Raw genomic sequence first — 15,710 nt, forward strand, 5'->3', positions numbered from 1 at the left:
GCCAAAACCAAGAGTCAGATGCTTAACTAACTGAGCCACCCAGGTGACCCTGGAAAATGCACATTAAATTGCACAGACATTTCTGTATCTTTCTGTCACAAAAGGCTGGGACAAGGCCAAAGCAAGTTTCCACAGGTCTCCATAGAGATAAGGAGACTGAGGCTTTCTGTGGATCACTCAGTGTGCTGGAGGCAGCAACGGTGTCCTGGGGCAAACATCTTGCCAGTGGGCTGAGCTTTCCCTGTGTCCTGTCTGCCTACTTCCTTATCACTTGACTTCTCTGGCCTCAGTTCAGTCAACAGACTTGCACTGGAGAGGGATACTGAAGGAGTACCCCCACATGCCGTGTGTGTGTGTGTGTGTGTGTGTGTATGTGTGTGTGTTGTCACCTCTATTATCTCGTGTGAGCAGTATGATCTCTTCTGATGCGATTGTCTCTGCTTTGGAAAAGAAGAAGTAAAGCACAGAGAGGGTAAGTCACTTGTCCAGCTTCACACAGCCAGTGAGGGACAGAGCCTAGAGTCACATCCAGTTTGGGTCTGCTGCATAAAAAGTTGAAACTTTTGGTGGCAGAGGGAGATGACCATGAAGCTACTGAAGCTTCAGGGCCTGGGACCCTGGCTGACACGTCTCTTCTGTAGCCTTAATTTTATTTGCAGTTTATATATATATATTTTTTTCCTTAAAGGGGCCATCCCCCTTCAATTGTACAGGCTCAGATCTGCTAGAATGACTAGCTGTCCTGGTTTGCCTGGGGGTTTCCAGGGATGTGGGACATTCAGTGCTAAAACTAGGAAGGTCTGGGGTAAACTGGGACAAGCGGGCCACTGTAGATCTATCCCTGTCCACAAAGCATTTGAGAACCCGGGAGAACAGCAGTTCTTCGCGGAGATTCTCACCATGGTCTTGACCTTTAGCGCGGAGGAATGAGAGGCTCTGTGGAGGGCTCAGTGTATCATAAGCTGGGAAGGGCTCACCTCCTGTGAGACACAGAGCTTGGCCCTCACCTGCAGACCCTGGGCAGCCTCAGACACATGTCAGCCTATCCTCCACATGTCTATTACCCCTGCAGGGTGACAAGCCCCCTCTTCTAAGGCCTCCTAGAGCCATGGCACCTGTAGTGAAACACCAAATCAGTTTCACCTCTCGGTCAGGTCTGACAGCGTTTCCTCACGTAGACTGACAACAGCTGGTCCAGCTGTCAGTACGTGGGAATTCAAGTGTCAGCTGCCAGCCTGGCATGTGAGTGTGTTCTTCCTCCAGCTGCCACCACACCAACTCAGGCTCTCAGAACCTCTTTGCCCCTGTCTGATCTACCTGAATGTGCTAACCCATGGTGCCTTGCTTGCTCATGCACACACTTAGACAGCTGCACACACACACACAAGTTCTGGTCCCATTTGCACACTCATGCATGTAGACCATCTATGTGTGAATCCGTTCCCATCTCCTTGTGTAAACATGCATGCCCAGCACATGCACACCTGCACCAGGAGAAGTAGGGCAAGGAGCTCTCCAGGCCCCTAGTGCTGAGGATGTGGGGAACAGCAGGTGCCTGCTATTCAGGCTCATCTTCCTAAGGACCCTGACCCGGGAGGAGGAAAGGACAGGTCTCCAGCACTCTGATTCTGCCCTAGCTGTCTGAGATAAGACCATCTTGCAGACTGACCTCTGCCCCAGTACTGGGCATCCTGAACTGTTCTGTCCAGTTGCTGAGTTCCAGAACAACTGTTCGTGAGAGAGCAGCCCTTGTCCAGGGTGGGATTTGGTACAGAGCATGAAGGCATAGGGTCAGGGGAATCCCAGTAGGGCTGGATGTACACTCTCTGGACGTGACTGTGAGGCCCATTTATCCCAGCCCAGGTAAGGTCCGGACGACTGTCCTCTGTGGTTGTGGGCCTCAGGGTATACCCACCTGGCTGGAAGTTGGGAATCTCTTGCCACAGCAGTGGGCTCTGGGGTTAGTGGCTAAGGGGCCTGGGAGCCTGGGACACCATCTACTCTGAAATGTGGCCTTCCCTGTCCCCTTGCTCTGTCCAGGCCAGGTGTAGGGTGGCTGTCTCTGTTTCCTCTGACATGTAGATGGGATTCCTCCCCTATCTGTCTAAGGCGCTGCCTGTCCCCCTAACCGAGGTACTAGGCACGAGTCTGGGGCTGACAACTGTTTTCCAGTACCCATCTAGTTGGCACTAGTACCCACTTGTTCGGACTCCTGGGTTGTGATGCTGGCTCTTGGTCAGTGACACTCGGCAGAAGCTCCAACCCGATGTTGCCTGTCTTCACCCCATAGTACTCTCCTTTGTCATCCAGCCTGCCTCCTGGCTGAGTCTAGGTAGGGGACACAGCAAAGAATGTCTTCTCCTCCAGAAGGGTTTTTTCCTCGGGCATCTTCTGTCCCCAAGTGAAAGTGGTCCCTGATTGGGACATTGACAGGGTCTTTAAAAGACTTTAGTGCTTCAATCTGTCTGCTTTGGTATCTCCTGCCGAGTGAACCATTTAGGGCAGAGACCATGTCATGCATAGGTTTCTTCAGTATCTACATAGGGCTTGTCACATAGTAGGTCCTCAGTGGGTAGTTGTTGACCAGCTGAAGGTGTAACTGAATAAATGAATGCATGAAGAGGTCCCTGATGATGTCATGAGTCTTGCTTCCTGGTCCTAGTCAGCAACTAATCCTCTGCATGCCTTTGACATGCTTCCTCCCCACTCCATCCTTCCTTAAGCTGAGAGACTGGAGTAGCCAAGGGCCATCCACTGAAATGCCTGCTGAGCCAGGCAGGAGGCTAGTGTGTGTCAAGAGGCTGAGTGACAGGCAGCAGGGAGTGGTGGAGACTGCCGCACATGGATACATGTTCATATCCACAGTGTCTCGAAACACTGAGTACAACAAGCAAAATGGCTGCCTTTTGATCTGGAAAAGAACCTATTTTTCTGTTCTGCTCTCTTGTGACTTGACACCTCCCATCTTCTGGTTCACACTTTGCAAATCCTGAGGGGCAGTGCAGTTTGGCAGACTAAACAACCCATGAGCCAAAGATCTTTTCCAGAGATGGAGCTGTTGATAACAAGTCTGCCAGATGCCTCTGGACCTGTCCACGTGGTACAAGGCTGTTAGTAAACAGGCAAGGTCCAGCCACTGCTTGGGGCAGCAGACTAGAACCCTGGACACATTCCTACCCTAGAAGTTTTATGATGCTTCCAAGGCGGGGGAAAAGGGCTGTGGAGTCAGTCAGGGGAGTCATGTGGGGGGTTCTTATGTGACCATTATCCAGCCAGGGCATGGCCTCTGCAGTGTACCAGAAAGTTGTCTATTCTGCCCAGTTTGCCCAGAAATCAGCTCGGAGCTGAGTCAGCAGAACAGGTGAGCACGCAGCGCTGTAGAGTGCATGTGGATAGCTGGGGATGAAATCAGTCCAGGAGGGCCCAATCCTGAATGGCGGTGGGGACGGGGGAGAGACCTGGATCCGTCTAGTTTGGTGGAAGCGGATCTGTGACCACAATTCGGCTTCTATTTCAGAGCCAGGCACTTCTCGTTTTATTAGTCTCCCCAGTAGCCCACTGGCAGTCAGGCAGTGAGCCTCATTTTACAGGTGGGGAATCTGGGGCTCCAGGAGGTCACCTGACCTCCCCGATATCACCCAGTAGGCACCTGACAGGCCCCTCATTTGAACCCACATCTGTGAAGCCTGTGCTCTGTCACCTACGCCACGTGTCCCACGCAGCCAGGGTGTTGCCATGGGGACCGTATACTTTCCCTAGTGACACCAGAGCCAGCTGCCACCCGGTCTAGGTTCTTCAGGGAGTCAATTAAGGGCAAACTACGAGTTCAAGTTTTATAAATTCAAGTCACTTCTAGATGTATGGAATCCTCATGGGATCCTCAGTAGCCTTGAATAAACTTATGCATTGGACGTTCCCTGTAGACCCAATCTACCCTTCGAGGGTAAAGTTCTTCCACCAAATTTAAAAGCTCGTGTTGCAACTTCTGGAGGTGACATTCCACAGGGGAGAGAGTGGGAAGGAAAGGTTTTGGCCTTTGGCCAGCCTCCAGCTCTGCATGGGAATCTCTGCTTGGGAGCGGGTCTCAGGCTTTCCCTCACTTCCCAGAGGGAAGAGAGATGGGGCGGGGTTGGGGGGCAGGCAGGAGCAGGGTCCTCGGCTCCCTTTTGTGCCTCCCACCTTTGGCCTGGGCTGCTCCGAGGGGCTGGTGTCCCTGGAAGGTCCCTTTGCATCATTGCCTGTCCTACCTGAGGCTGGTCCCCCGTAGCCAGGGGCTGCGAGCTGCAGGGACTGCATTCCTGCCCCACAGACAGCCTCCTCCTTTTCCCAACGGCTGGCTGTGTCCTTTTATTTGTGTATATTAAGTGACAGGTCTTTCCTGCCCACAAAGAAGCTGAGGCTCCTGCTTTCCTGAGCATAAGGCTAGACGTGGTTCAGTGGTCGGACACACAGCCTCTGAATTGTTCTTCCTGGCTGACCCTCAAGCACGCATGTTTAGTTAGGTGTGAGTGTTTTCTTTGCCTTTTCTGTCTGTGTGTTGCAGGGTGGGGTGGAAGGAGAAGTACTGGGGACGAGGATGTGGAATACTCAGCGGTCCCGCTGCTGGTCATGCTGCCCCTTGCCGAGGGAGTTCCTGGTGAGGGTCTGACCCAGCACGGGAATGTTCACCGTGGACCTGTCTCCATAGTCCACCCAGCCACCGAGTCTCTAAGGCCACTCCACTGCTGCTCAGAACCCCTCTAATTCCTCTCCTCTGTGCCTTGCCCATGGCTCTGCCTTAGTTCTAGCTCATTCCATCTCCTCCTCGTGGCCCTTCCTATCTGCATTCCCTCCTGCTTGCAAATATGTCTTCTCCAGCTGGAACTCTCCCCTAACTCAGCTCAAGCGTCAGCTCATCTTTTCCCTCCCTCTCCTGTGTCTGGCCCTCTGTTTCTGCCCTGGTGCTCACACCCCGGTGCTTCTTAGCCCTCAGGGACCGCATTTGTACATGTCTGAGCCTCAGAACCTAGCACTGTCTGACCACCGTCCTCCCCCTGGGAGTGGGTGAGTGAGTGAACGAGCCAGCCCATGAACGCAGCCTCTGAATGGAAGTGGAAGATTTGGCCGACAACAAGGTAAGGGCTCTGGCTGGCCCTGGGACTGCTGTCCCCAAAGCCCCGTGCCAGAGAACCTCTGCCCACCAGCCTTGCTCCTGGTTGGCCTGGCACTCGCAGACACGGTGCTGGGGGCGGCGTGGGGAGGGGCTTCTCACCTTGCTGGGAGAATCAGCTAAGAAGGTAGCTTTACAGAGAGATAAGCCTCTTAGACCTGGGCCATCTGTTGCCTCTGAGCCACAGCCCCGCAGCCCTGGCTCATCGTGGGCAGAAGCTCAGCCCCGGGGGGAGGGCAGGGAAGACAGGGACTTCTTGAACCGAGCCCCTCTGTGTGCCCTTTGTGGGCCCTTTACATCCATTTGTGTGCGGGAGCCCCATGTCAGCCCTCTGAATGGGTCCTGGGCTCTGCATTTTATAGAAAAGGTAACTGACTTGCCCAGGTCACACAGAAAATCCCGGGTAGGCCTGGGACTTGAGTCCTGGTGTGTCGGACCAGGACCTTTGCTATTATTGTTAGTAGTGCCCAGATCCCCTTCTCAGAGTTAGATTTTGCTGTGATGAAGGGCAGCCTGCAGCAGGGGCTTCGGGGCACGGGTCTCCTCTAGCAGAAAGTTGTGGCTCAGACCCCCATTGCTGACTTTCTCAAACTGGGATGTGCCACACATTTTGTGTATCTTCTTATTTATTATTTGTGTGCTTGAGTGTTCTTTCCAGCAGACCCACATCAGGAAGTTAGGAAGGGGTTCCTTCAGGGACCATCAGACATGGAACGGTTAGAGGTTCTGTGTATCTCGGGACAACTGAGCCTCTACAGACTTGGTCGCTGCTCTTGGGGGCCTGTTATCCTGCACCCTAGTAGGCTCGGAAGTGTCTGGACTTGCAGCTGCCACATGTTACAGTGGAATTTTGACCGTCAGCACTGTAGGGGTCAGGTGGGAACTGAGACTAGTGGGCTGAGCCTGAATAATTCTGAAAGTTGGTGGCACGATTGGGACTGGCATCTGGAATTCCAGAACTTTCTCAGGGCCCTTCCTGCCCAAGGTGAAGCCCTCCAACCTCCCAGTTCATTGCCATGAAGGTTGAAAAGGGTAGTGAAACCCACTGATGCCAGGGTTTTCCCTGGAGGGTTTTTTCTCTCTGAACTTTACATCTCTGAAGTCAGCATGAACCCAGAGAAGCTAACTTACTTGTTCAAGGCCCCACAGCAAGACAGGCATTCCAGAGTTTTGACCTTTGTATTTATGTTGTGGTTTTCAGAAAATTCTGGTTCAGGCTTTTCTAAAAGGCAGAATGAGCACAGTCAACACGGCGGGCAAGAAATGTTGTGTTTTTAAGAGAAGAGACTCATGGTTCATGGACAGAAGCTTCCATGGGCCAAAGCTCTTGACATCTTTGCCATCACCCCCAGCTTCAAGAGGAGCATCCTGGCAGAACCTGAGACTTCTGGATGCCTCGGGCACTGGGCATGAGGGTCTCAGCTGTGTGCAGCCTTGTCTGGAGAGTATTAAACTTGAGGGAGAGCCCCAGGTACCACCCAAATGCGGGACTCTGGCTTGAACTTACACAGTCTGCAGATCTTCACATGGCGCCCTGGGAAGGGGCAGACAAGACAAGAGCCAGAGGGGCAGGCAGAGTGGGGGTGGAGAATGGAGAGAACACAATTAAGGTTCATTTCTAGGCACAAAGAGTTTTTAAAAATCAAGGCGAGAATCAGAGCTTATCTCCTTCCTGGAGACCCAGAAGGAGACCTTTCATGGCAAACATGATTGGCTCAGTTTATTTTAGTCCCATCAGGAAGAAATCTGATTTACCGGCAGAAGATGGAGGGAAGGTGGCTTATGCCCTAAACTAGCTCTGTCAAGAGCACAGTCCACTAAATTTGAGGGGTTTGGGAGGCCTGTTTTTGATGGCTACGGTAGGAGGGTCTGCCCACATGTCCTCGCAGACCCTCAGACCCCTCGGGCTGTCTCCTCCCAGAGAGCATGTTGCAGACAATGTGTGTCTCAAAGCTATGTTTACATCTTGACAGATCAGTCCCACTTATGGGAGGAATAATCCACAAGAAAAAACCCTGCATGCATCAAACTGTTCTTTATAGTTTGGTTTTGGATACCAGAAACAAATTTCGGAAAACAAGCTGAATATTCTATGGTGGAGAAATAGTAAGTTAATAATGGTATCTTATGATGGAAAATGGTTAGCAGTGATAAAACCTGTGATTATGAAGACTAGGTAGCAACAGGAAGAAAAATACTCAGGGTGTAATGTTAATTTTAACATAAAAAATGAGATACAATAAAAATAAAACATGGCTGCATTAAAAAAAAGAAACACAAATGAATGGGGAGAGTTACTAAATTGCTGTGATGAGATTACTCTTTTTTTCTCCTTCTGTTTCCAGATTATTACTATGTGCAAGGTGGTGTGAGAGTTGACAACGCAGAATCTGGAACGAGAGTGTTTGGATTCAAAGCCCAACTCTACCACTTACCAGCTGGGTGACCTTCAACCAGTGACTTAACCTCTCTGTGCTTTGGCTCCTCATCTGTAAAAATGGGGGCAGTATTAGTATCTAACTCTTAAGATTATTGTTGAGTTAGCAGATATAAGTGCTATACAATAATTGCTGTATAACAACTGGCTATAAAATTAAATTTAATTATCATAACTTATTAATGGCCTCATGTCTTAATCATAAATCAGTGCTAGTATTGGTGTGGCTTTTTTCTTCCTATTTGAAAGTGCTTTCATCTTCCAAATAGAATTGTCACAGTAATATACAGTATAAAGTACTCTTTTCTATTAATATCATGTTGCAAGCTTTTTTCATCAGTGTTTCTGATGAAGGACCATGATTTCCTCAACCCTGCTTCCACCCCCTGTCTGCGCCCCTCAGATCCCTAAGACTCTCTTCTCTGGCTCCTACAACAAATACAGCAGTTGACTTATTGCAAATATAGTTGCAATTCTCCACCCTGTTTTTTTTTTCCCCTTTAAATTTTTTAATTGTTATGTTAATCACCATACATTACATCATTAGTTTTTGATGTAGTGTTCCATGATTCATTGTTTGTGCATAACACCCAGTGCTCCACGCAGAACGTGCCCTCTTTAATACCCACCACCAGGCTAACCCATCCCCCCACCCCCCTCCCCTCTAGAACCCTCAGTTTGTTTTTCAGAGTCCATCGTCTCTCATGGTTCCTCTCCCCCTCCGATTTCCCCCCCTTCATTCTTCGCCTCCTGCTATCTTCTTTTTTTTTCTTAACATATATTGCATTATTTATTTCAGAGATACAGATCTGTGATTCAACAGTCTTGCACAATTCACAGCGCTCACCATAGCACATACCCTCCCCAACGTCTATCACCCAGCCACCCCATCCCTCCCACCCCACCCCCACTCCAGCAACCCTCAGTTTGTTTCCTGAGATTAAGAATTCCTCATATCAGTGAGGTCATATGATACATGTCTTTCTCTGATTGACTTATTTCGCTCAGCATAACACCTTCCAGTTCCATCCACGTCGTTGCAAATGGCAAGATCTTATTCCTTTTGATGGCTGCCTAATATTCCATTGTGTATATATACCATATTTTCTTTATCCATTCATCTGCCGATGGATGGCTCTTTCCACAGTTTGGCTATTGTGGACATTGCTGCTATGAACATCGGGGTGCATGTACCCCTGCGGATCCCTACATTTATATCTTTGGGGTAAATACTCAGTAGTGCAATTGCTGGGTCATAGGGTAGCTCTATTTACAACTGTTTGAGGAACCTCCATACTGTTTTCCAGAGTGGCTGCACCAGCTTACATTCCCACCAACAGTGTAGGAGGGTTCCCCTTTCTCCGCATCCCCGCCAACATCTGTCATTTCCTGACTTGTTAATTTTAGCCATTCTGACTGGTGTGGGGTGGTATCTCATTGAGGTTTTGATTTGGATTTCCCCGACGCCGAGTGATGTTGAGCACTTTTTCATGTGTCTGTTGGCCATTTGGATGTCTTCTTTTCTCCACCCTGTTTTTGCAATGCAAATTTGTAGCTGCTCCCACCAAGATATGGGGTCTATTTCTCTGCTCCTTCAATCTGGGCTGTCCTGGTGACTTGCTTTGGCCAATTGAATGCCGTGGAGATAAAGGTGGGCCAGTTCTGAGGCCTTGAGAGGCCTTGGGTGCTCTCACTCACATAGGTGGAACCCTGCAGCTTCTGTGAACAAGTTTGGGCTAGCCTGTTGGAGGACAAGAGACCAGGTGGAAGAGGGTCCAGGTGCCTGACTGAGACCATCCCAGCCTTGCAGATCACTGACCCCTAAACATGTGAGAGAGCCCAGCCAAGATCAGCAGAGTGGTGTATCCAACCCTTGGAAGAATGAATAAGCCCAGCTAATAGTTGAAGAACTGCTCAGCTGACCTGTCGATTCATGGCAAATAAGAAATACATGTTGCTTAGGGTCACTGAAGTTGGGAGTGGTTTTTTTTTTTTTGTTGTTGTTGTTGTTTTTAAAGATTTTATTTATTTATTTGAGAGAGAGAATGAGATAGAGAGAGAGCATGAGAGGGGAGAGGGTCAGAGGGAGCCGACTCCCCGCTGAGCAGGGAGCCCGATGTGGGGCTCGATCCCGGGACTCCAGGATTATGACCTGTGCCGAAGGCAGTCGCTTAACCAACTGAGCCACCCAGGCGCCCTGTTTTGTTTTGTTTTTAAGATTTTATTTATTTGAGGGAGAGATAGTGAGAGAGAGCATGAGCAAGGGTTGGGGCCAGTGGGAGAGGGAGAAGCTGGCTCCCCACTGAGCAGGGAGCCCCATGCGGGGCTTGATCCTAAGACTTGGAAATCATGACCTGAGCCGAAGGCAGACACTTAACCCACTGAGCCACCCAGGCGCTCTGGGAGTGTTTTGTTATGCAGCTATGGCTAATGAATATAATCCCAAGGAGTGAGGCTACTGATATGAGAGCCTCTGACTGATTGACCCACTGGACAGGATGGACGGGGCACCCTCTTCACCTCCTCCCTTCCACGGTCCATGATACTGGCTCTATCCACCCAGGTGTCACCCAAAGTTGCCACAACGCTCAAGTCATCACACTGGTGGTCCTCAATGGGTAATCTTTGTCTCTGTGGTTTGGGCCCCTTCCGGAAGACGAGGACAACCCCATGGTAGGGGAGAAATCTCTCTGGGCCCCTTCCACCCCGTCTCCCACTCTGGGTCAAGTAATTTTGTTTGTCTTCAAAATAGGGAGGGTGGCGTGCAGCTCTTGGGTCCCAGGCAGTCTGTGGGAGGGGCAGGTACACGCTCAGGCTCCAGGGGTCTTCTAAAAAGACCTCCCAGCCTTCCCCAGAGCTTCCTTACCAACCACCTCAGGACACTTGGATGGAAGGTGACATGACAAAGGCCCCAGGTGGGTCCTAAACAACTGTCATTCTGCCCCCTGCCTCACCCTGATGCCCCTCAAGTGCGAACAGAGTTCACAAATTGAACACTCCATTAAAAAAATAATGCTGCTATAAAAAGAAAAAAAATGCTGCTGTGACATGTTGCTATAGAGATTTATACACACTTTTCAGATACTTTGGAAAAGTTTTTTTTTTTTTAGCAAATTGGTAAATGTGGTAAATTCAGCAAATTGGCCATTCATTCAGCCCATTGATTTTTGGGTGTTGGTTTTGTGGAACTGACCCAGAGTCCTGTGCCTGCCACTTTCCGTCATGCCCACGGGCCTAGCACTGCACTTGCATACGAAGCTAGGCTCCGGAAAGACATGTGAGATTCAAGAGTCGTCGTGCTGGTGTATGTGTGTCGTAGCTGAGTGTGTCAGCTCGGGGACATCCTCTAGGTACACTCGGTTATTTTCTCTTTGGACAGACAGGTGTACAGACGCTCTTATATATCAGGGAACCTGAGTACAGAGGCCAAATTCCCCGAGCTTGGCACCCCCAGCCCCTCTGCTGTTGATTACGTGGCATTGAGTAAGTCCCAAGATCAGGCCGGGGAAAATGGCGGGTGGAACCACCAAGCTTGGGCTTAGGCTTTGGTTTTCAGCGTGGAAGTCACTGGCCTCCTGCTTCAGGTGCGCTGGCAGGGCTCTGCCTTCCTCCATAGCAAGAGCAGCATGTGTTTATGGGGTACTCGGTGCCAGGCTAACACCTGGCTTTATAGTCACGACCTTGCCAGAGCCTGGCATGGTAGATTCTAGTATCATACCCTTTCACAGGTGAGGAGACTGAGGCTTAGCAGAGCTGGGTGACCTGCTCAAGAGCACGCAGCTAGCAGGTGGTGGAGCTGGGATTCCAACCCAGAAGGTGCTCTGCTTTGGGGAAATCTGAGGTCTTGGGCATGCACGTGTCTTCCTAAGCTCGCCACAGGAAACCTGCTCTCTATGCAGGAGGCAGTTTGTTGCAGTGGAAAGAGGTGGACAGATCCGAGCTCCTGGCTCTGCGTCAGAGTCTTTCTGAGCCTCAGTTTCCTAATCTGTAAAATGGGGACAATGTTTCCCTGGAGGTGGTTCCAAGGATTTAAATGAGATTATATAATAAGGACCCAATAAAAAGGTTTGTTTTGCTCTTTTCGTTCAAAGTTATTTGCAAGTTTCTGCAATTGAATTAAAATAGATATATATATAATAAAATTTAAAATATATATATGTGTGTACACACACACACACACACACACACACACACACACACACTAAAGGAAATCTGGGGTCAACATGGAAGTCTCGCACCTAGATTATTTTAAAGTGTTGAGTGACTAACGAAACAGCTGCCTTTGTACTGTGCACAAGGAGTTAACCTGGCTGTGTTTCCTAGGAACTGTGTGTGTGCGTGCACATGTGTGCGTGTGTGTGTGTATGTGTGCACATGTGTGTGCACATCCTTAACTTCTTTTTACTGCCTGTGAGTGAGTCCATCCTGGGGAAGGGTTTGTGGATAAACTCACTCAGCAGGGAGGGACTCTACCTCTCTCTGCCTACAGTTTTGCCTTATTTATTTCATGGAAACACTGCCCCTCCTCCATGGGGCTGGGGTCTCAGCAGGGAGCAGAGCTCCAGTCAGTCAGTCAGTGACTTACTCTCACCTGTCCTGGGCGGGTGCTTCGCACCTGGGTCCAGTGTGTGAGAACTGGTTATTTTTATCCTGCCCCAGCTGGATGTGATGCCAGTTTGGAAGGAGGGGCTGTTAGCTTCTCCAGAGAAGAGGCCTGAGGCTAAGCTGTGCTGTCTCCCTCCCTTCCTCTCCTTCATACCCAAGCTCCCCTGGCACAGGACTCCAGTAGTTGGCTGGGGGGCAGGTTGGAGGCTCTGACTCTGGTCGTGGGCTCCCTGCACCATGGTCCCAGAGGAGCCAGCATGGCTGGGGCCTTCTCAGACCCCTGGGAGGGGCCTTAGGCTGCAGACAGTGGGGGGCAGGGGCCCTGGATTAGTATCAGGCCTGCTGGCTCAAGGCTCAGCAGCTTTCCCCAGGGGCTCTGCCTGCCCCAGGCTGTAGGGCCCTCCTACCAAAGGCGAGTAAAAGTGTAGGAATGCTAACTTCACACCTGGGCCAGGCAATTCTCATGCTCCAGCAGGCCCCCAGCCTAGGTCAGTGCTGGGAACTGGGGGCGTGCAGCCCCCCTTGAGCCTGTCTCCCTCAGCATCCAGTGCCCCCATTCCGCCCAGGCCTTGTGGGAGAGGGCAGTCTTGTTCCTCCAGGTCTCACCCTGGTATGGAGCCCAGCTCTCCTCCTCCAGCCGGGCTACTGGGACTCGTGCTGACTGCCTGCATCCTGGGACTCTCTGAACCTGTGAGTTCCATCCCTGTATTGGTCCCCTTTCCTCATGTGCCAACTCACGAGGCCAGTCCTGCCTTGGTTAGTAGCTTCCGTGAACACCTCCCGATGACTCACCAGCCTCTCTGTCTTCCATGGCCCCCTCTTGCCCATCTCAGGCCCCTACGCCTGCTGCTTCCCCTGCCCGAACCCTCCCCTCCACATTCCTCCTTCTGGCTCCTTGCCTTTCTTCAGGTCTCAAATGTGGCCTCCCCCGACGCCTCCCACCCAGGGTAGGGGGTGTTCCCAGTAACATTTTCAAATCTCATTCTGTTCTTTCTCTCGACAGAAAGTATTTGGTTTAAAATGATTACTTCTTTGACTTTGTTTTGGGGGGGAGGGGCCGGTTCCCCCCATTAGACTGGAAGTTCCATGAGGCCAAGGTCACATCTGCTGTGGCCCCTCCGTGTCAGGCACGGCTGGGGGCTGACCCGCATATACCACCTGTCCCACGGCCCCCCCAGAACGTCTTCTTACCATCTGGACAGGGTGCGGTGCTTACCTTTCTGGGTCGTCAGGGCAGGGCTAGGAACTCGGGAACAGCACAGCCTGCGTTTCCTGGGCTTGCTAAGATGACTAGAATTCTTTCTCCCTGAGGGTGGACACAGAGGGGCAGAGACCCTTCCTTAGCAAGTCTGGGGACACCATGGGGTTGGGTCTGTGAAGGAATGACTTGAATGAGCCTCTGCTCCCAGGATGCTGGGGTCAGGAGTATTTATTCAAGGAAACTCAGGATGCGCCAGGCTAGGGGAGAGCTGGGCGGAGGTGGGGGGTAGGGGGAAGGGTGGGCCTGGAGGTGATTTTTTTTTTTCCAGAAATAACAAAGTTAGTGTGGGCAGATCCTGTCTTCCTCACGTTCCTTCCTCCAAAAAACAGCACCGTCACTCAAAGTGTCTATGCCTGTTGACCTAGTAATCTCCCTTTGGCAATCTAGCCTAAGGAAATAATCTTAAATACAAGACGTGTTTTATATACACATATGCTTTTTTACTACATGCTTAAAATAGTGCAACGTTGTGAACCATCTAAATGTCTAAGCATGAAATTCATCATAGCACATTCACTTGATGGCAAGTTATATCTCAAAATATTACTTAAAATATTACTAAAATAACACTACGTTGAAGCCTATGCCAGGGACATTCCTAAATGGATTGGAAACTTTATGCAGAAAAGTATTTATCTTCAATGAGTTGTCATTAAGGTAATAGTGGCAACCTCTCACAATGTCCCCAAATTAGAGGTCTGACAGATTGCGCTGCTTTGGACTGTGTTGATGAGGAATTCTAATCACTGTTTTCCATATTACATATGCAGCAAATGTTCATGACAGAAACTTTAGAAAACAAATACTTCCTATAATCTTACAGCTCAGAGATGATTGCTGTTGACATTCTGGTGTAAATGCTTCCAGGATAATTTCAGTCATAAGTATTTTTGGTGATTATAATAATACAGTGATAAACAAAGAGATACAACATTGAACATATAGAGATATATTAATTTCAAAAAAATGCTTGCCTGCAATATAAAAAGAAATAAAATGTTGAACATGGTTATTCTTAAGTCATGAAAGTACAGGTGTTTTTCGCCCCACCTATGTCCATATCTCCCACTCCAATAAATGTTAAAATCACCATAATTGCTAAAAATAATAATAGCAATAATAATAATAAATGGGCAATGTCTAGAGGGGTAGGCAAGAGAAAAAGCTCAAAATAGCTACTTGAAACAATAAAGGCAGAAGAGCTAAATACTCATATCCACAGAGGTGCAAGGAATATCTCCCCTATTTGCAAACACACACATGCTAACCCGGTCTGCTGCATTGGCTGCACGTGGTTGCTGCACATAAGATCTGGGGATGTTCAGACTCAGTCTACTAATTCATTCATTCATTTACTCAACGCAAATGTACTGTCCTGCAAGCATGATACACCTACACGAGAGTGGCTCCAGCGTTTCTAGCTTGGTAGGATTCAGGTGCACAAATCAATCTTGCCGGGAGGTTGTATGCTTGCGGTAAACACATCACTTTCTACATAGCTTGTGTGTGTGTTTAGGGGAGCTGGGGCTGTAGATGTAGATTGGGGGGTGCTGCCACTGTGGAAAGAGGTGCTACAGATTTAGGAGTGATAGCCTGTCTTCCCAGGCCCAGGACTGCCTCCTGGGGGTCCTGCCCTCCCACATTTCCTGATTCCAACCTTCCCAGGCCCTACATTCTCCTCGAGAGCCAGCACCCCGGGAGATGGCCCTACCTTCCACGAAGAAGATGGAGAAGCAGAGGAGCCAGATGCAGAGCAGCCTGGAGACGACTAGAAACCTCATGGTGGGGTGGCTGGAACCTCACGTCGTGGGGAGACAGCTGTGCCGCAAAGGTCCTCCTAGGGCCACCTCAGATGTTTATAGGGTGATACAGTAAGGTGTTTCCCAATGGGCAGGGCACCAGCAGCCTTGGAATTCTCATAAAGGGTAGAGTCAGCCGCTCCCAAGAGGAAAAAAACAGCTTTTCGAGAAGGTGAGAGTATTTAGTGAACTGTAGCACACAGAGCTATTAAATGCCCAGCCCTGGGAACTCCTGGCGCTAGCCTCGGTGGTCAGAGCAGGAAACTCCCATCAGGGAAGGGCCACTTCCTGGTGTTGAAGGTTAACTTTTAGTGTCAGTAATCATGCCATCAAACACAGATCTTCCTGCTCATTCCTAAGATGGGGCAGGGAGGGCCATAAAACCCTTTGAAAAGCCTCAGAGAAGAGTCTCAAGCAATCCATGAAATATAGGGAGCAGAGAGCCTGGAATCAGATGAA

At 49.9% G+C, this 15,710-nt stretch overlaps 1 protein-coding gene across 1 annotated transcript; it reads right to left on the minus strand.

Moving 5' to 3' along the window:
- Nucleotides 1-6,383: 6,383 nt before the first annotated feature.
- On the minus strand, nt 6,384-15,290 carry GPR15LG (G protein-coupled receptor 15 ligand). Its single transcript, XM_025880358.2, has 4 exons — nt 15,164-15,290; nt 13,408-13,497; nt 7,585-7,638; nt 6,384-6,683 (listed from the first exon to the last, which is right to left on the minus strand). The coding sequence occupies exons 1-4, from the start codon at nt 15,231-15,233 to the stop codon at nt 6,598-6,600; spliced, it is 300 nt and encodes a 99-aa protein (XP_025736143.1). The 5' UTR covers nt 15,234-15,290; the 3' UTR covers nt 6,384-6,597.
- Nucleotides 15,291-15,710: the final 420 nt, after the last annotated feature.

The sequence above is a fragment of the Callorhinus ursinus genome, unplaced genomic scaffold (genome assembly GCF_003265705.2).
Source record: "Callorhinus ursinus isolate GAN/ISIS: 27379988/994484 unplaced genomic scaffold, GSC_fseal_2.0 scaffold31, whole genome shotgun sequence".
Taxonomy (NCBI): Eukaryota; Metazoa; Chordata; class Mammalia; order Carnivora; family Otariidae; genus Callorhinus; species Callorhinus ursinus.

Coding starts and splice junctions, on each gene's coding strand:
- GPR15LG (XM_025880358.2), bottom strand. CDS start 15,233: ATGAGGTTTCTAGTCGTCTCCAGGCTGCTCTGCATCTGGCTCCTCTGC. Junction 13,498..15,163: donor CTCCATCTTCTTCGTGGAAG/GTAGGGCCATCT, acceptor GTCCACCCTCAG/GGAGAAAGAATTCTAGTCAT. Junction 6,684..7,584: donor GGTTGAAGGTCACCCAGCTG/GTAAGTGGTAGA, acceptor GCCCCTTCCCAG/GGCGCCATGTGAAGATCTGC.